This window comes from Sapajus apella, unplaced genomic scaffold, assembly GCF_009761245.1.
Source record: "Sapajus apella isolate SASKATOON/1434 unplaced genomic scaffold, GSC_monkey_1.0 scaffold62, whole genome shotgun sequence".
Classification (NCBI taxonomy): Eukaryota; Metazoa; Chordata; class Mammalia; order Primates; family Cebidae; genus Sapajus; species Sapajus apella.
This window is the reverse complement of record NW_022437002.1, coordinates 16,967,304-16,987,880: the sequence shown is the minus strand read 5'-3', so window position 1 is coordinate 16,987,880 and position 20,577 is coordinate 16,967,304. Positions and strand designations below refer to the sequence as shown.

At 42.1% G+C, this 20,577-nt stretch overlaps 1 protein-coding gene and 1 long non-coding RNA gene across 3 annotated transcripts in view; both read left to right on the top strand.

Annotated features, from left to right (window-relative positions):
* The window catches only part of EIF2B3 (eukaryotic translation initiation factor 2B subunit gamma), a 126,197-nt gene that overhangs the window by 78,750 nt on the left and 26,870 nt on the right, over positions 1-20,577 (top strand). For both annotated transcript variants that reach the window (XM_032247371.1, XM_032247370.1), the window contains 2 exons: positions 17,184-17,311; positions 18,628-18,818. In XM_032247371.1, the coding sequence (XP_032103262.1) occupies positions 17,184-17,311; positions 18,628-18,818 (319 nt within the window). The remainder of the gene's footprint in view (positions 1-17,183; positions 17,312-18,627; positions 18,819-20,577) is intronic.
* On the top strand, positions 6-11,357 carry LOC116529464. The gene is made up of 2 exons (XR_004259515.1): positions 6-1,720; positions 10,729-11,357. It is a non-coding gene; the product is annotated as an uncharacterized LOC116529464 (long non-coding RNA).

Below are 20,577 nucleotides of genomic sequence, written 5' to 3'. Positions count from 1 at the left end.
TAAGAAAGAGGGTGGTAGAGTCTAACATACAGTGCTTAACAAGCTACCTTGTGAATCCATTAAATTTTAAACCTTCGTAATTAGATAACCAGTTTCCAAAAATAGCACAATAGCACAGTTAGGTCTCATTTTTGTTTTAGAAATGAAATTATGTCATCAACATAGTTTTATCTGTACCAGAGTCCCCTGCTCGTATTTTTGCGGTGTGTGTTATAATAAATCAGTAACATATTTTATAACACTTACAGTAACCCATGATGCCTCTTTCTGTCCAGTTCCAGGCTCTTCCCTCCTTCAACAGGAGCGAGCCCCACAGCCCTTATGCTATTTGTCTCTAATTATATGTTCTTCTCCTAGGCAATTATCCAGTAGATAGGCCCTCTTAGCAAAGGGCTAGAGACTTACCACAAAAGAGGAGAAAAAGGAGAGCATGTTTCTTCCCCAATTTTAGAAAAGAAACCCACCTCAATGAGTAAACGTTCATGAATGCAGAGAAACAAAATTTGGCACATTTTCTGATTTTTTTTTTTTTTTTAGAACAGAATTGTAGGACTTAAATACTTTCCAGAGATTGTATCTGGCAGATCACAGGAATTGGGTTTTCAAAGAGAAAACCCCTTTTGCAGTTGGTCTCAAGGATTTTTTTTTTTATAAGAAAAGCAGCTACAGTCCTCAAAGGAACAGGTGGAAAAGATTTAATAACTGCATGGTTAAGGAAAGGAGCAGCTAGCTTCCCTTGATGACTGCTGGATAAGTTTGGAAAGTTCACCAGTGCTATTCAAGGCAGAAACTTATCTAGGTGAACAGATACCACCATAGCAAGTGGTATCTCAGACCATCTGGAGAAAAGAATTTGAGAACCTGAGTTTAAATGCTGTCTCTGCCTTTGGCTGATGGACTTGAATATATATCAGAATATTAAGAGGAAGAGGATTGTTCCTCTGCCCGTTATGATTTTTCTTTCAGTGTCCTACCCCTTACCCCCGACAACACTTGCTAAGTTTCTATAGGGAGGCCCATATAGAGCCAATGACAAACCAAATCATTTGGACTTTTAGAAAGCTTTCCCAAGGATTGTTTTATCTCTGTTTCCCCTACCAAGGACACTGTTGCCCTGCTCCCTTCTGACCTCTGGAAAATGTTTTCATTCCATCAACATATACTTACTAAGCACTCATTATGAGGCAGGCATTGTGCTAAAGCAACCATGAGATCAATGATAAATAAACAGATATGGCCCTGCCCTCATAGAAATTATAGCCTAAGCTCCATGGTGGAATGTGGAGACCTTGCTTTTTAGATAGCAGAGTAACTTGTTGCCAAGATCTAGAGGGTGATCCAAGACCTATCTCTCAATTACCAGTCTGGACTGTTTGTATTCCAAAAATGAAATTAACTCTTGGCCACTGAAGGGTTTATTTTTCACTCCCAAATAAAAATGAAGCCATATGAAATGAGCCTAGGCCTTGATGGGCAAAAGGGGATACAACTATGTTAGAAAGGACGACTTTTTAAAAAACCATTTATTATGGAAAATTCCACATAAATGCAAAAGTAAAGAAAATAATGAACTCCCATATATCCATCACACAGTTTCAACAATTATCAACTCATTGGCAATTTGGTTTTATATATGCCACCATTTCTCTCCCCACATTACCCTAAATTGTTTTAAAGCAAGGCATTTTGATTTAATTTCATCTGTAAATATTATATTTAAGTATGTATAGTTAAAATATATGGACCCTTCCAGGATAATGATGATATTTAAAATAGATATGTATTTTATGTATACATACATGTATATGGGGGGAGCTCTTTTTTGTTAATAAACAAATAGCTTAATACCATTATCACACCTACAGAAAACTGACAGTGCTTCCTTAATACTATCAAGAGGAATGTGACTTTTGCTGTCTGTATATGGAGGCAGTTTTACAGCAAACCTAGTCATCTCATCCTGGTTGTTACAGCTTATTTGTAGTTCATTTGGCCACTACCAGTTAGTTATTTCCACACCTGGCAAGTGTAGCACAATGGTATGTGTACCTTGAGGACAAGCCTGAAGTTGGTGATATGGCTACAGGTCCTGGCCAGAAGCTCTGCTGAGTGAGACTTTCCCAGAACCTACTGCAGTAGAGAATGATACAGAGCCTCAGCACATACTACTTCCCCATCTCAAGACCTGTTTAGGAGTAGTTTATCTCTTTCTTCCCCACATTTACCGTCACCTCTCAGAGTTACTAGAATCAAATAGCATATATTGAAAATTGATAAATTTCAATATATTGGAAAAAGTAAAAAGGCACAGTAGGGCAAATTAGAATGGTACTTGAGGGAGATTCTTTATTCTCAATAAATAGCCTGGAATAGTGAAGGTCTTTTAAAAGTTGTGGGAGGCTGGGCGCGGTGGCTCAAGCCTGTAATCCCAGCACTTTGGGAGGCTGAGGTGGGCGGATCACGAGGTCAGGAGTTTGAGAGCAGTCTGGCTAACATGGTGAAACCCCGTCTCTACTAAAAAATACACAAACATTAGCCAGCCGTGGTGGCGCACACCTGTAATCCCAGCTACTCAAGAGGCTGAGGCAGCAGAATCGCTTGAACCCAGGAAGCAGAGGTTGTAGTGAGCTGAGATCCCACCACTGTACTCCAGCCTGGGTGACAGAGTGAAACTCCATCTCAAAAGAAAAAAGAAAAAGAAAAGTTGTGGGAGATGGGATTGAATTGGTTGGTAGTAAGCATGTAGAAGGTCTTAAAAGCTGAACAAGGAGTTACAGATCTTTAAACAGAATAGTCTTATAGGAAATGAGCAATGATACAACCTGGCAAGTGAATATAAACCATTCTGCATGGGAAAGATATTTCTTCAAGATACGTAGGAGACACTTACAATCATCTGGTCATCAAATGATGACTCCATTAGGAATGCAAAGGAAAGAGTAAACCTAGGAGATACAGCTTCAAGAAAGGACTGCCGTAGCAATCCTTCGTTATGTTTCACCTCTGAGAGTTAACATATTCTACCCTATGTTCTTTATGCAGGAAAGCTTCATATTTTCTACAAAGTCACACTTAGGTTTTGTTAGTGGCTTATATGTTAACATTTTCCACTCAAATTCTTTGAGAACAGATATCCACCTGAATTTGTAAGGCATTCAGTATATGCTTGGTGAATGGGGGAAAGACAATGTAGTGACAGATAACAGAAGCAATTTAGTATTAATACATTAAAAATGAAAGAAGAGAGGTGGGTTTCTACAGCTGACTAAGCAGAAAAGCTATAGGGAGAGCCGCAGAGAGAAGAAAATCTGTACTCTCTGGTGAGAAGTAAGTAACTGTACATGTTTTACAAGTTTTTTATCCACTTCTGAATATAGTATGATAGATGAATGTTCCACCGAATCTCTTGAATATTTTAATTCAAATGTGTTGGATTCTATGTCCAGGGCAAAATTAGAGCTTAGTCTGAGGATTGTGACTGTGATACCTCTTGATAGCTGAGTGTTTCTCCCTCTTTTACAATATTAGCTGCATTAAACCTAAAGAAGCTGACCTCTTAGGAGGTCTGGAAGCCCAGGTATTGGCCCTGGGCCCTGGGTATTGGCAAGCTCTTTGCTTACCTTAGTAGGAGTTGCTCTTAGACCTGAGTCAGGGCCCTAGATTGGCACTGGCCCAATGAAAGACTCAAGCAATATGCCAGCTTTCTGAGTTAAAGCCATGGGAGACAGGAAATATATATCAGGATTAGTCTTGATTTCCTCTTAGTACAGAAACACCTCCGTGCCCCCCTAATCTACTAGACCTGCTAGCCTCTTTAAGAGACTTAAAGGAGATTAGTCTTCTTAACAGGAAGAATCAAGACTGATTACTTCCTTCTTGTCCAGAAGTATCCACGGTTACAGTCAACCTCTTACAGTGTTAGAATCTGATGTTGCCATTCAGTGCTTATAGTCTTGGGGTTAGACCTTCAGAGCAGGAAGAGAGAAGGAAATAAGAAAATTACCTTTAACAGCACCTACCATGTACCAGGCACTATGCTGGGTGCTTTTCACGTATATTCATTTCTTACAATAGTTCTCTCATTAGGTATTAATTATATTATAGAGGAAGAAAATGCTCAAAAGTCATTTGCTCAATGTCATGCAGCCACAGCCTCAACAAAATTCATCACTGTTGAACTGACTGCGAGCAACATCTACCACAGATGTTGGATGTCTCTATTGCCAACATACTTATATGCACATGCGTATGACTCACACTTGGAAGAATAACAGAGCAGTCACAACTTCCTTGCCTCAGCTATGCCAGGATGCAGAGAAATAAGGATAGGACCCACAAAGTCAAGTCAAGAGTTGGGGATAGGCCATCATGGCAAGGTCAGAATCAGGGTGACAATTAAAGCCACATACAAAATGAAGTTATGTTAGCTGGGTGTGATGGTGTACACCTAGAGCCTCACCTATTCAGGAGGCTGGGACAGGAGGACCACTTGAGCCCTTGAGGATGAGGTACAGTGAACTATATATGATGGCACTACTGCACTTCAGCCTGGTAGATAGAATGAGACCCTGTCTCTAAATAAAAATTAAAAATAGATGGGCTGGGCACAATGGCTCGTGCCGCTAATCCCAGCACTTTGGGAGGCCAAGGCAGGCAATTCAAGACCAGACTGGACAACATGGTGAAACCCCGTCTCTATTAAAAAATACAAAAATTAGCTGGGCATGGCGGCTTGTGCCTGTAATCCCAGCTACTTGAGAGGCTGAGGTAGGAGAATCGCTTGAACTAGGACCCGGGAGGCGGAGGTTGCAGTAAGCCAAGATCGTGCCACTGCATTCTAGCCTGGGATACAGACTCCATCTCAAAAAGAAAAAAAAAAAAAAAAAAAAAGATGAAAGTGTGGAATAGCTAGAAAGCCTCTAGTAAGCACAAGACAGCAGAGTGAAGTGAAGCTAAGAAGCAGAGATGTGGGACCAGATAGTGCTGTGAGAGGTAGGCAGTAATAGTCTTGGTTTCTTACTGTTCAGTAGTTTAGGCATCCATTGATTTGGCTGTACTTGGTTTCCTTACATGTCCTTAGATATCCTAGAGATTGTGTGATGTGTCCTTTACTTCAATAACAACAAAATTGGCTGGGCATGGTAGCTCACGCCTGTAATCTCAGCACTTTGGGAGGCTGAGGTGGGCAGATCACCTAAGGTCAGGAGTCCAAGACCAGCCTGGTCAACATGGTGAAACCCCATCTCTACTAAAAGTACAAAACGTAACCAGGCGTGGTAGTGGGCACCTGTAATCCAGCTACTCAGGAGGCTGAGACAGGAGAATCGCTTGAACCCAGGAGGCAGAGGTTGCAGTGAGCGGAGATCGCACCACTGCACTCCAGCCTGGGCAACAAAAAGCAAAACTCCGTCTCAAAAAATAATAATAATAATAAGCTAAGAATATGTATCTTACACATCTTCTCAACAGGGCTGTTATTTGGTGGCTGCATATTGATATCTGAAGATGCAGGTGCTGCCAAGATTAAACCAAGGTAGTCAGTCTCCTTTGAACTTCTTAGTTGCATTAATTTTTTTTTTTTTTTAAGACAGGGTTTCACCATGTTGGTCAGGCTGGTCTTGAACTCCCAACCTCAGGTGATCCGCCCGCCTTGGCCTCCCAAGTGCATGGATTACAGGCGTGAGCCACCACGCCCAGCCAGTTGCATTCATTTTTATCTCTTGGACTTCTAGAAATCATCAACTTCTGGGGAAGAGACAAAGTTCTAGCAGCACAGCACATTGTATTGACTTATAAATAAAGAGTCCCCAGTTGAGCTAGCCTGTGCTGTCTGAGGGCATCATGGATCAGACTATGGTAGGAAAGATAACCTTTTTACAGAGGACTTAAAAACTGGAATAATATATATAATTAAAGCACTCCCACAAAGAAGCATCATCATGGAGCCAGAAAATCTAAAACCAGAGAGAAAAATATGTTTGGTTTGATAAAGATTTAAAGATAATTTCACTGTAAGTATAATGGTTAATTGATGTCCTTTCCATCTATCTTTGTTCTCTGGCAAATTCCTAAATATTTATTAATACATCCCTAGATGTTACTCTTGTAGGAAGTATTCTCTCAATTTTTTCCCCCTTTACCACCAACTTAGATTGGATATCCTTACTGTGCTACCATAATAATAGTCATGTTTATCTCTATCAGGCATAATTAACCGTTCCCTCTTCTGATCTTGTATAATCTTTAATTATTACATGCATCCCATTAAATTGTATTTACATGTCTGTCTTTTCCATCTTTTTGAACTCCTTGAGGACAGACTTCATCTTTGATTCATTTTGTGACACGTTAATAGATGCTCAGTAAATATAAAAGCAACCAAACTGGCAAGTTCATATGAGGGCATGGATTTGCCTGTTTTGTTTCATTGTTATAGTCCTACTGTCCAGAAGAATGCCTGGAACATTTTGGGTGCTCACATGAATAAACTGAACAAATAGAATGTTGATTGGCCAGATGAGATGGCTCACACCTGTAATCCTAGCACTTTGGGAGGCTGAGGTGGGTGAATCACTTGGGCTCAGGAGTTTGAGACCAGCCTGGACAACAAAGTGAGACCCCTATCTCTGCAGAAAATAGAAAATAGAAAAATTAGGTGTGGTGGCATGTGCCTGTAGTTTCAGCTACTCTGGAAGCTGTGAGGTAGGAGGATCACTTGAGCCTAAGAGAGAGTTTGAGGCTGTGATCGTACCACTGCACTTCAGCCTGGGTGACAGACCAAAACCTTGTCTCAAAAAAAAAAAAAAAAAAATTTGTTGAATTGATCTCTCCAGGTAATAGGAGTAAGATCTCAACATATTTTTCTTTCTCAAGCCCTATGCACAGCATTGATATTTTATTCTTATGCAAGCTGTCAGTATTTTGCCAAGAAGGAAGAAGGCATATCACAGAATACTGTATACCAAATACCTAACTTTTAAATCAGCACCCCTTAAGATAATTTCCTGTTTACTTTCCAGGTTATATCTACTTTCTTTGAAGGGGGGAAAAAAAAACCTGAGGACAAAGTATAGGGTTAACTCAGCAATTGGCTTTTCTTCCCAATTATAACTCCACTGAGAGAAAAGGTACAAAAACCCAAGCTTTTAGTCCTTTGCTTGGCTGACTTGAGTTCCACACCCTATAAAAATAGGTTTTCTGTTCTGCCTCCTTCCTAATTCTTTGAAAGACTGAGTTGAAGTGAGACACGTAGGGGATTTTAAGTCTCTTTTGCTTTGCTTTCAAAGACAGAAAAGCCAGAATGCAAAAGTAGCCAAACATTTTCTTTTGCCATAGACATCATTTTTAGGCTTCTAGAAGCTTGTGGCCACAAGGAGGGCCTGATCTCAGATCAAGGCAAAATAATAAAAGTGTCAGGTTTAACCAGAACTGATAATCATGTGTTTTTTCAAGTGTTGGATTTTTAATGCTAGCAATGTTAGTAATAGAGAAACATATTTAGAATTCATTACATTTTCAAATTAGGAAAGCTTTACCTTTTTTTTTTTAAAAGGTAATCAGTTATTTAATTAGATTATTAGGACACTTAAAACACCAAGTTGTAGGTGTTTTATCTTCAGTAGGGATAATACCTAGGCATTTTGCGAAGTTTAAGCAACCAGGTACTGCCGTTTTTGTCACCACCCAGTGGTTTTGTAACAGTTGCAAGAAACTTCTCCTTCTTTTTCTTTTCAACCTTGGATTTAGCCGCTGAGTACTTCCTCTTGTACATGGCCTTTCTGGAATACATGGCAGATTGGGAATACCTACCAATTCCTCTGACAAGAACAGGATGGCGGCTGCAATGGGGCTTTCCCTTCTTGGGCTTTTTAGCCTTGAGGTTACCCTTTTTCACTTTGCTACCAGCATCAGCCTTCTTGGCTCCAGGTTTCTTTTCTTTAGTACCCGGCTTCTCAACTTTTTTACCCGCTATCTTGCAAGATGGGAAAACTACCTTTTTTTTTTTTAAGAGACAAGGTCTTGCTCTTTCACCAGCCTGGAATGGAGTGCGGTAGTGTGATAATAGCTCACTGCAGCCTCCAACTCCTGGGCTTAAGTGAGCCTCCCTCCTCAGTCCCAGGTAGCTGGGGCTACAGGCACTTAACCACTGGCTAATTTCCTTATTTTTTGCAGAGACAGGATCTCAATATGCTGCCCGGGCTGGTCTCAAACTTCTGGCCTCAAGAGATCTTCCTGCCTAGGCCTCCCAAAGAGCTGGGATTACAGGTGTGAGCTACCATGCCCAGCCAAGAAAGCTCTACTTTCTGTATCCAAAAATCTGTGTGTTTATAGGTAAAGAGACAGCAAGCAGAGAATTCTAAATCCTGTGGAAAGTGCTTTGGTTGAAGTAAGCACAAGATGCTAGTTAATATGGTATAGTGGAAAGAGCCATGGACTTTAGGATAGATGTGGAATGACTTTCAGTTCTATCAATTATAAAAGTTGTACTAACCTTGGGCAAGGTTAACCTCTCTAAGCCTTGATTTTCTTCTTTATAAAATAGGGGCCAGGTGCAGTGGCTCACGCCTGTAATCCCAGCATTTTGGGAGGCTGAAGTGGGAGGATGGGCTGAACCCAGGAGTTCCAGACCAGCCTAGGCAACATAGCAAGATGCCATTGCTACAAAAATTACAAAAAATAAAATAAGAATAGTAATACCTATCGTAAGGATTGCTATAAGAACTTGAAATGATCTGTATTATTTTCCTAACATAGTACCTCACACATGATACAGATTCAAAAAAAACAGTACAGTAACTCTCTTTACTGTGAGAGCATAGAAGCCTACAAATGTTATGAAAGGCTTTCAAGCAGAGATCATATTTAGAGAAGGGTGTTATGACTTGATAAATTTTCACGAAGCAAACATACCTTCTAAGTAGTATATTCAGGTTAAGAAATAGGCCGAGGCGGGTGGATCACAAGGTCAAGAGATCAAGACCATCCTAGTCAACATGGTGAAACCCCGTCTCTACTAAAAATACAAAAAGAAATTAGCTGGGCATGGTGGCGCTTGCCTGTAATCCCAGCTACTCAGGAGGCTGAGGCAGGAGAATTGCCTGAACCCAGGAGGCGGAGGTTGCAGTGAGCCTACATCACGCCATTGCACTCCAGCCTGGGTAACAAGAGCAAAACTCCATCTCAAAAAAAAAAAAAAAAAAAAAAAGAAATAGAACATTGCCAGCATTCCAGAAACTCCCCTCATTCTATCTTCCTACCCCACCACATACACAAAAGTAATCACTATCCTGAGCATTAAATAAGTGTAAGGAGTGACCTGATCCAAGCAGAGAAAAAAGAAAAAAAAAAAAAAAGGAATAAATAAGTAAGTATAAGGAGATGGGATCCGATTTGTACTTTAGAAAAACAACTGTGTCTACAAAATAGAGGATGGATTGAAGGAAGAAGAGACATGATCAGATTGTACTTTAGAAGTATTCTGAGGGCCGGGCAAGGTGGCTCACACCTGTAATCCCAGCACTTTGGGAGGCCGAGGTGAGCGGATCACAAGGTCAGGAGATCGAGACCATCTTGGCCAACATGGTGAAACCCTGTCTCTCCTAAAAATACAGAAAAATTAGCTGGGCATGGTGGTACACACCTGTAGTCCTGGCTACTCAGGAGGCCGAGGCAGAAGAATTGCTTGAACCCAGGGGGCAGAGATTACAGTGAGCTGAGATCGCACCACTGCACTACCGCCTGGGTGACAGTATGAGACTCTGTCTCAAAAAAAAAAAAAAGAAGTATTCTGTCAGCTGGGTGTGGTGGCTCATTCCTGTATTCCCAGCACTTTGGGAGGCTGAGAGGGGAGGATTACTTGGAGGTAGACAGGAGGATCACTTGAACCCAGGAGTTCAAGACCAGCCTGGGCAACATAGGGAGACCCCACCTCTACAAAAAAAAGTTAAAAATAAAAAAAAAATTAGCATGGTGGCACATGCCTGTAGTCCCAGCTACTTCGGAGGCTGAGGTGGAAGGATCACTTGAGCCCGGGAGGTCAAAGCTGCAGTGAGCCATGATTACTCCACTGCACTCCAGCCTGGGTGACAGAATGATACTGTCTCAAAAAAAAAAGTCTCTTTTTTATCTGTCTACAGTATGAAGGATAGACTTTGTGAATAAGACTAGAGAGACAGAGACCAATTAAAAGCAGGTATAGGAATCCAGGCAAATGATGACAGTAGTATGAACCAGGTAGTGGCAGTAAAGATGAAGAGAAATTGAAAGTTTTGACAGAGATTTAGGGGATAGAATCAGCAGTACTTGGTAATTGATTATATTTGAGGGGTAGAAGAAGGAGAAGTCAGGCTGTTTTGTGAAAGGGCTCTTTATCACAAAGCAGCCCCTGGATGCTAAAGGAGCTGAGAAACCAAAGAAGAAGGCAGACAAATCTAGTTTGTCAGTTTTGGGTGATTTATTAGGGCAACTTATAGACAGAATCATGGTCTTAGGTGGCTGCGAGACAGGCAGATCTCTTGTCACTGCAACCCCCCAGACCCAGGACTTATCTTGGGGGGGAAAAACATGTGCTCTGGAAGGAATTTTCAAAGTCAAAGCGGTTTATGACCTTAAGGCATTTAGCAAACCTAATATCTGACCTGCCTAATTTAGACCAAACATCTTTATTTTACCAATAATCTTTAACATTTTTTATTTCCCAAAGATTACTAAAGTTACGTGAACTAAAAGGCATTACAGTTTTTATTTTTCTTTATGCCAATTAGAGTTCTTTTACATAAACATCACACACATAACATGTATGTAATTATACAGACACACAGAAGAAGATCCTGTGGTTGTAAGATTTTTCATTTGCCATTTTCTTATTTGGATTGCTGGCCTCAAGGTAGAGCCCTTCAAGAAACAGGGCTAGGAAAACATGAAGTTTCTAGGGCCTAATAAGCAAGCACAGCAAGAAGACAAAAACAGACACCCAAAATGAAGGGTCCTATTTTTATACCAGATCCTGGATCCCCAACAGAGAGAATTAGCCCATTTCCCATGGGAGTCTTATCTCTCAGTGGGAAGTGGAGACATTTCCACAACTTCTAGGTACCCAAGAGCATGGTTCTCTGATGTACACATGCAAAGAGCCAGGTATTCCCTGATAACTGCCATTAGCCATTGTTAAAAGTATATTTAGCCTTAAATTTTCAGAGGAATCTATCCACCACCCATTCCTGGGGTTTTAGGAAAATGGAGTTTTTTTCCAAAACAGGGTCTGTGACACCTCCTCTGTGTTTTGCAAGGAGTCCCAGGCAGAAATTCAGAAAGACTCCAGGGATGCCTCATGGTCAGAGGCATTTGACAATTTATAGGCAAAAAAAGGAAGTGACATATAGAAATCAGAATTGGGGTACAGAAACAACTGGATTGGTTACAGCTTGGCATTTGCCTTATGTGAACACAGTTTGAACACTCAGCAGTGTATGAGTGGTTGAAGTATGGCTGCTGGGATTGACCAAGTCTCAGCTATTTGTAGAGGCACATACTCCTGAGTTAGGTTTTCATTCTTGACTACCTATTAAGTTAGGATACAGTTTGTCCACAAGGACTCAAATAAAGAAATACAAAGTCCTTCTCAGGCCCTATTTAGTTTGATTTAACACTCATAATTCCACTACTGTGAGATAACTATTGTGAACATTTTAGTGTATTTCTTTCCATTGTTTTATTTTCATATATATAGCGAGAATATATGCTTGAAATCACAGTTTAAAAATAATTGGGGCTGGGCGCAGTGGCTCATGCCTGTAATCCCAGTGCTTTGGGAGACCGAGGTGGGCTGGATCACGAGGTCAGGAGTTCGAGACCAACCTGGGCAACATGGTGAAACCCCATCTGTACTAAAAATACAAAAAAATTAGCCAGGCATGGTGGCACGTGGCTATAATCCCAGCTATTCGGGAGGCTGAGGCAGGAGAATGGCTAGAATACGGGAGGTGGAGATTGCGGTGAGCCAAAACTGTGCCATTGCACTCCAGCCTGGGCAACAGAGCAAGACTCTGTCTCAAAAACAAAATATAATAATAATAATCTGCTTTTCTCATTGAGTATTATAAGCATTTTCTTCTTTCATCAAAAAATTATTTACAGTCACACTTTTGCCTATATGACATTCTGTTATAGAGGCATATTGATCTTTCATTGTTGAATATTTTATTGTTCCCCATTTTTATAAATAACATTAGGGGAATACCCTTTTTTCAAAGATTCTTATTTATAATCTGATTATTTCATCTATTAAGCAACTATTTCCTGAGTAATGTATTTTCCTTAGGATAGATTTACAGAAATGGAATTACAGGGTGAAATTATATGAATATCTTCAAGTCTTTTGCTATAATATTGCCAATTATTTTTCAGAGATTTTATCAGTTTATACTCTGACTCCCATTATGTGACAGTAACTGCTCTCAAAGCACTCTTATCAGTAATGAAAATTGTTTCAGGCCAGGCGTCGTGGCTCACATAATCCCAGCACTTTGGGAGGCCGAGGCAGGCAGATCATGAGGTCAGGAGTTCAAGACCAGCCTGATCAACATAGTGAAACCCCATCTCTACTAAATATACAAAAATTAGCCGGGCATGTTGGCATATTCCTGTAGTCCCAGCTACTCGGGAGGCTGAGGCAGGAGAGTCACTTGAACCCAGGAGGTGGAGGTTGTGGTGAACCAGATTGCACCACTGCACTCCAGCCCGAGCAACAGAGTGGTCTCAAAAAAAAAAAAAAAGAAAGAAAAGAAAAAGAAAATTGTTTTAAATCAGTTAACTTAGTTGGAGGAGAAATAGCATCTTATTTTAATTTTTTATTTCTTTAAAAATATTTTATATGTTGTTTGAACATTTGTATCTGTTTCTTTATTAAGAATATCCTTTGCCCTATTCGTAGCAATTATTTTATCTTTTTAATTTGATGGGATTGTTTGTTTACAGTTAGTAGTAAAGTCTATTGTTCTTCTTTGTGATTGCTTGAGAAGAGCTTATGATTTCTTGAGTTAAGACAGGTGTTTCTAGGAAGGCTGTGTACAAGAGGGAAAGGAGAAAGTAAGGTTGACAAGGGCACTGCATCTAGCTCATCACCTTTAGGCCCAGGATGTTCACAATGGTTCACTGTAGCTTTGTATCACTTCTTGGCACAGCTCTGAGCTGCCTCCACTTTAACTAGGAAGGGGGAATAATAATTGTTTCCTTCATTATTCTTCTAAGCCAACTGCATTATGGGGATTGACCTAATGCTTAGCTCCAGCAGAGGTGGGTGGGACCTGGCAGAGTTGTTTCATAGCCCCTCTTCAAATCACTGACCCTCTTGAATGGCTCTGCCTGATGGGGCTATGTGCCAAGGCTTGTCTGCTTGCCTCTTGCAGTGACAGTTCTGTTTGGTCCATAATATAAATATCATTGCCCTGAAATCCTCCAGCTGTCCATACTTTGTCACTTCTTCAAAGGGAACTGACTTGTTTTTCAATGGAGGAGAAACATTTGCCGCCCACACTCGTTTGAAGCATTAGAAGGGGTGAAAAAGAGCTAAGAGTAAGTGTTGTTTCATTCTTTGTATTCACATGGAAATTTTTCAATCTCCATCAAAGGATCAGGAGAAAAATCACATTAAAATTCAATACAAGAGCTCACAGCTTAACACAGAATTTTTCAAAGATGTTTGACATGATCCTTTAAAAATTACAAAAACCATGAACTGTATAGCTCCGGGGTTCATAATTTTCCTTACCCTCCTCAGTCTCTGCCTCTATCTTGCTTTCCTACCTACACTCCATCTGTGTGGTCCTGTGTTAGCATGCAGAGTTTCTTTAAATGGGGGCTGGGAGAGGTAGTGGGAAGTATGCAGCAATTCAGGTTTATTGAGCTGCCAATACTTTAACCCCTCTCTCAGGCCTGATTATCTCATCTCTTAGAATATTGTAACTGGTCTCCCTTCCTTCAGTTTCCTTATTCCAGGCTTTCTTCCACACTGCTACCAGAATTACCTTACTAACAGATAAAACGATAGTGTCACTTTCTTGCTTAAAAACTATCGCTGTTGGCGACTTGTGGTGGCTTACACCTGTAATCCCAGCAATTTGGAAGGCTGAGGTAGGAGGACTGCTTGAGTCCAGGAGTTCAAGACCAGCCTGGGCAAAATAGTAAGACTTTGTCTCTACAAATAATAAAAAAATTAGCTGGGCATGGTGGCATGTACCTGTGGTCCCAGCTACTTGGGAAGCCAAGGCAGAAGGATCACATGAGCCCAGGTAGTCAAGACTGCAGTGAGTTGTGATTGCACCGCTATACTCCTGCCTGGGCAGCAAAGCAAGACCCCATCTAAAAAGAAAAAATTACCACTGGCTTCTCAGTCCAGACTTTCTAGACTGCCACTGTAACTCCTCAGTGGGTTAATATTACCTGCTGCTGAGATAGACAATTTATCAAGATGGGAGAATTGCAATAAGGAGCTTAATATACATAGAGGCAGCTAAATGGGAAACCAGAATTTTATTATTACTCAAATCAGCCTCCCCAAAAATTCTGAGGCTAGGGTTTTTCAAGGATAGTTTGGTGGGCAAAGGTCTAGGGAATAGGTGCTGCTGATTGGTTGGGGATGTAATCATAGCGGTGTGGAAAACAGTCCTCTGCTGAGTCCAGTTCTGGGTGGGGGCCACAGAGGAGTCACTGGTCCCAGTGGAATCATCCAGTCATCAGAAATGCAAAACTCAGAAAAGACATCTTAAAAAACCAATCTTAGGTTCTACAGTAGTGATGTTATTTACAGGAATAACTAGGGAAGTTGCAAATCTTATGATCTCTGGAACAATGACTGGTAATATGAGAACTCAGGCCCCTCTTGTAATCCTAAACTTGTACCTTTTTAATTAGTTTTATGAAGGTGTTTTCATTTTGAAAAGAACTATTATCATTTAAACTATAAACCGTAATAAATTTCCGGCCACGCAGGGTAGCTCACATCTGTAATTCTAGCACTTTGGGAGGCCACAGTGGGCAGATACCTGAGGTCAGGAGTTTGAAATGGCAAGACACCATCTCTACTAAAAATACAAAAATTAGCCAGGCATGGCGGCAGGTGCCTGAGGCAGGAGAATCGCGTGAACTGGGAGGTGGAGGTTGCAGTAAGCCAAGATCACACCACCATACTCCAGCCTGGGTGACAGAGCAAGACTCTGTCTCAATAAAAAAAAAAAAAAAAAGCTGGGGCCGGGCACAGTGGCCCAACCTGTAATCCCAGCATTTTGGGAGGCCAAGGTGGGCAAATCACCTAAGGTGAGGAATTCAAGACCATCCTGGCCAATATGGTGAAACTCTGTCTCTACTAAAAATACAAAAATTAGCCGGGCATGGTGGCACATGCCTGTAATCCCAGCTACTCGGGAAGCTGAGGCAGGAGAATTGCCTGAACCCAGGAGGCAAAAGTTGCAGTGAGTCGAGATTGTGCCACTGCACTCCAGCATGGGCGACAGAGTGAAACTCCACTGGGAAAAAAAAAAACAAAAGAGCTGGGCATGGTGGCTCATGCCTGTAATCTCAGCACTTTGGGAGGCCAAGATGGGCAGATCACCTGAGGTCAGGAGTTCAAGACCAGCCTGACCAACATAAAGAAACCCCATCTCTACTAAAAATACAAAAAAATAGCCGATGTGGTGGCACATGCCTGTAATCCCAGCTACTTGGGAGGTTGAGGTAGGAGAATCGCTTGAACCTGGCAGGCAGAGGTTGCAGTGAGCCGAGATCACACTGTTACACTCCAACCTGGGCAACAAGAGCAAAACTCTGTCTCAAAAACAAAACAAAAAAGCTGGGCACAGTGGCTCATGTCTGTGATCCCAGTGCTTCAGAAGGCTGAAGCAAGCAGATCACTTGAAACCAGGAGTTTGAGACCAGCCTGGCCAACATGGCAAAACCCCACCTCGACCAAAAAAAATACCTAGTCCTTGTAGCATGCGCCTATAGTCCCAGCTACTTGGGAGGCTGGAGCACAAGAGGCAGAGGTTGAACCCAGGAGGCAGAGGTTGCAGTGGGCTTAGATCATGCCACTGCACGCGAGCCTGGACGATAGAGTAAGACTCTGTCTCAAAAAAAAAAAAAAATTAGCCGGGCGTGGTGGCTCTTCTACCTGTAATCCCAGTTTCACAGCTACTCGGGAGGCTGAGGTGGAAGAATTGCTTGAACCTGGGAGGCACAGGTTGCAGTGAGCCAAGATCACACCACTGCACTCCAGCCTAGACAACAGAGTGAGACCCTGTCTCAGAAAAAAAGAAAAAATTTCTCCCAAAGTTAGCTCAGCCTATACCCGAGAATGACCAAGGGCAGTTTGAAGGTTACAGCAAGATGGAGTTGATTAGGTCAGATCTCTTTCACTGTCATAATTTTCTCACTGTTATTGCAAATTTTCTCACTGTTACTCCTGTTTCACCACAAAAAGCTTTCATGGTGGGGCGTGGTGGCTCACGCCTGTAATCCAAGCACTTTGGAGGTCAAGGCGGGTGGATCACCTGAGGTTGGGAGTTCAAGACCAGCCTAACCAACATGGTGAAACCCTGTCTTTGTAAAAAAAAGAAATTAAAAATTTTTATTGAAAAAAAAAAAAGCTTTCATGATCTGGCCCCCTTGCCTACCTGATTAGCTTCACCTCCTTCTACATTTCCTCTTAAACTCTTACAGGCTACTGTCCATTGGATCATGAATTCCTTACGGTCAGAAACAATATATTTCCAAGGCCTACCACAGCAACTGGCATATATGTAGTAAATGATATATAAATTAATTCGTGATATAAAATTCTAATAAGGTCACAGTGTGAGAGAACACTGAAAAACATGTGCTAGTCTCTCACCTCTCTGCTTTCCATTGCTAAGTATAAATAAAAACATGAATAAAAAAATATACAGTGTACTAAAGATTGAGTCCCTTCTTCCTGGTACAGATTCCAGGTCACTCAGACCCAACGTCCTGTCTCAGTACCCACCAGGAAGCACTCTGCTTCTCCAAACTGCCAAGTCCATGCCACATTTGATTTCTGACAATCTCAAGGTGCTATGACGGGAAAGGATTTGGCTTTTCCTTGTATGCACAGAGCTTTTGATCCCGGTAGGTTCCAGACAGATTTCTCATATTTGGCCATTCTTTCTTCCTAGGTCAATCACGTCAATCCGGAGTGAACTGATTCCGTATCTAGTGAGAAAACAGTTTTCCTCAGCTTCCTCACAACAGGGACAAGAAGAAAAAGAGGAGGATCTAAAGAAAAAGGAGCTGAAGTCCTTAGGTCAGTGCTTGGGTTGGTTCTGGAAGAGGTGCAAGGGTAGCAGCACCTTTGGAAAGAGTGGTTGGGCAGCTTAGCCCAGCCCAAGATGCCTGTCTCAAGGCAGCAGACTGTTGTCTAGTTTACAAGGCAAGACAGGTGTGCCAACTCCCTGAGCCCTGCGTAAGCTTGCTCAGGCAGATCCTGTCACTGTGCTCTCAGTGACAGGCTAATCATGCCTCCAGCCCCATTCTCTGATTCATAGCTCTGGTTTAGCTGTGTTCCTCACTAGACCATTTTGCCTTTAAACTCCACCTGCTACTTATTCCCCTGTTCTCTAGGCTCTGGGCAGCCCTGTTCCTAATTAAACTCAGCCTCTTTTATCAAGGGAAGGAAGGTAAAAGCATGTACAATTGCAGTCCAGCCACAGGCCAACCAGCTGTCTCCATTCCAGGATCTGAAGATGAGATCTGTCTTGTTTGCTGTCATATCCCTAATCCCTGGCCCAGGCGTGGGCTCCTAGTAGATGTTCTGAAAAAGTTTTTGTCAGATGAATAAACTGACAGTGCAGCATGATGATTAGAACTGTCTGATATAGAACTGGGCATCAGACACTTCTGGATTTGAAATCTGACTCTGCCTCTTACTAGCATTGTGATAGGCAGGTAACTCAGTCCTCTGAGCCCCATTTTTTTTTTTTTTTATCAGAAAGTGAAAGATCTCAAAGGGTCATTGGGAGAGCTGAAAAACTAGAGCCCTGGTACTCCAGGCTCCAAGTTCTGTGCTCTTTCTGTCATAGCACAGCTACCAGGTATGGTAATAGAGACTAGTAGCACAAAGTCAATCCAGCTGTCACTAAAGCCTGGACACTTGCTTGTGTTATTTCATGATTTACAAGGGCCATCTGTTTTATTTTCCCTAGAGGTCTTGATTACTGGTCAAACATGCTTTTAGGACCTCTTTTTAAGCATTTTTATTTCATATGATGTTTCAGGGAAGTACATTGCCTCTTTTAGTTTGACTTTCTCTTACAGATCTTAGTGGGATTTCCGCAGGGTTCATGTTATGGGTGAATTCCATGGGGAGATTGTGAGCTGTAACATCTTTCAAAACTTAACTCAGAGCCAGGCATGGTGGTGCACACCTGTCGTCCTAGTTGCTCGGGAGGCTGAGGTGGGAGGATCGCTTGAGTCTGAGAGTTTAAGACTAACCTGGACAACATAGCAAGACCTTGTCTCTTTAAAAAAAAAAAAAAAAAAAAAAAAAAACTTGACTGAGTATATATCGATTCTGTTATCTCGTTCTCATTTATTTCCTTGGTCTGGATGTTTGTTCTGAAGATATTTACAGTTTTATAAAAGAAGCCAATACACTGAACCTGGCTCCCTATGATGCCTGCTGGAATGCTTGTCGAGGAGACAGGTGGGAGGACTTGTCCAGATCGCAGGTGCGCTGCTATGTCCACATCATGAAAGAGGGGCTCTGCTCTCGAGTGAGCACACTGGGACTCTACATGGAAGCAAACAGACAGGTGAGAGTATGAGTTTAGAAAGAAAATCATGGGGCTCCTGTCCTAGAAATAGGCTGAGACATGTGTCTGTTTCTTCATTAGGTACACAGTAACTTGTTAAGATTCCTTGTCATTCCCCAGGTTGAGCAAGACCTGGCATGTCAAGGGAGACTGCTAGGGTACTCAGGTGCAGCCAGTTGGGAAGCTGGGGGCCTGGTCCATAGTCAGGGCCTCTGTGGCTCCAGGGAAAGGCTAAGATCTTCAGGAAGGCTAACTTCTGGCCTCTGGGTCAGCAGCTTCTCCTGTTCTGTGCAGCATGGGGATATCTCCAGTACTTACTTCAAAACAAGCAGGTAAATACTCTAATCATTACTCTCATGAAGTAAACAGAGGCATACAGAGGAGGCTTCCCTGAAAAGGTGAAAGAGCAGAGTATACAGTGGCCAGATGGCAAAGCCTCAGGAAAGAAATGTCTATGAGAGAGGATTGTCTGCAAACAGCATTAATGAGGAGTCCCTTGCTAGCCCCTTCTTTTAACCTTGAAGTTTGTGAGCAATGGAGAACAAATAGTTTCCATTGTGAGAAGCAGTGTCCTCAAAAGATAAGCCAGGCCTTAATGAAGGCATTAGGTGGAGAGGGGGACAGTAAAGAGGCTAAAGGTGTAGAGGAACTCTGTATTGTATAGTGAGCCCAGGAGGAAGGTTTTGGGAGGGAGGGATAATGAGACAGGAAAAGGAAATGCAGAGCGGTAGAGAGTTTAGATGAGAATAAGAAAAGACTCCGGGCACAGTGGCTTATACGTGTAATCCCAGCACTTTGGGAGGTCGAGGCCGGTGGATCTCTTGAGCCCAGGAGTTCGAGATCAGCCTGGACAACATGGCGAAATCCTGTCTCTACAAAAAACACTACAAAAATTAGCCAGGTATGGTGGCGTATGGCTGTAGTCCCAACTACTTGGAAGGCTGAGGTGGGAGGATCACCTGAGCCCAGAATACAGAGGTTGCAGTGAGCTGAGATCACACCACCACGCTCCAGACTAAGCCTAAGCAAGAGAGTAAGACTCCGCCTCAAAAAAAATTTTTTTAAGACAATAGGAAAAGATAAATAATAGAGGGAACTACATTGGGTTGGCATTCAAGGATAACAGAGGTAAGATAATGAAAAGTTTAGTTATTGACATTGCTTCTGGTAGAATCCTATGAAAATATAATTGCTGATACAGACCAGGGTGGCAGTGGGGTGCATAGTAATACAAAAGAAATTGTTGAAAATTGGAATTGAGGGCAGGCGCGGTGGCTCATACCTGTAATTGCAGGACTTTGGGAGGCCAAGGCAGGTGGATCACCAGAGGTCAGGAGTTTGGGACCAGCCTGGCCAACATGGCAAAACCCCATCTCTGCTAAAAATACAAAAATTATAAAGCCCCTTGCTGACAAAAAAGAAAAAAAATACAAAAATTAGCAGAGCATGGTGGCACATAACTGTAATCCCAGCTTCTTGGGTGGCTGAGGCAGGAGAATCGCTTGAACCTGGGAGGCAGAGGTTGCAGTGAGCCCAGATTGTACCACTGCACTCCAGCCTGGGCAACAGAGTGAGACTCTGTTTCGAAAAAGAAAATCAGAATTGAGTCTCTGAAGAAAACCTGGCTCAGGAATCTGTAGGACCCACACCCAGTGAAACCTCAGGCGGGCCTCACCCTGGATTGGCTACAGATCCAAGGGAATCCCAAGCCAGAGAGCTTATGAGAAATCATAGCTAGTCTCACATTTACCTGTGACTA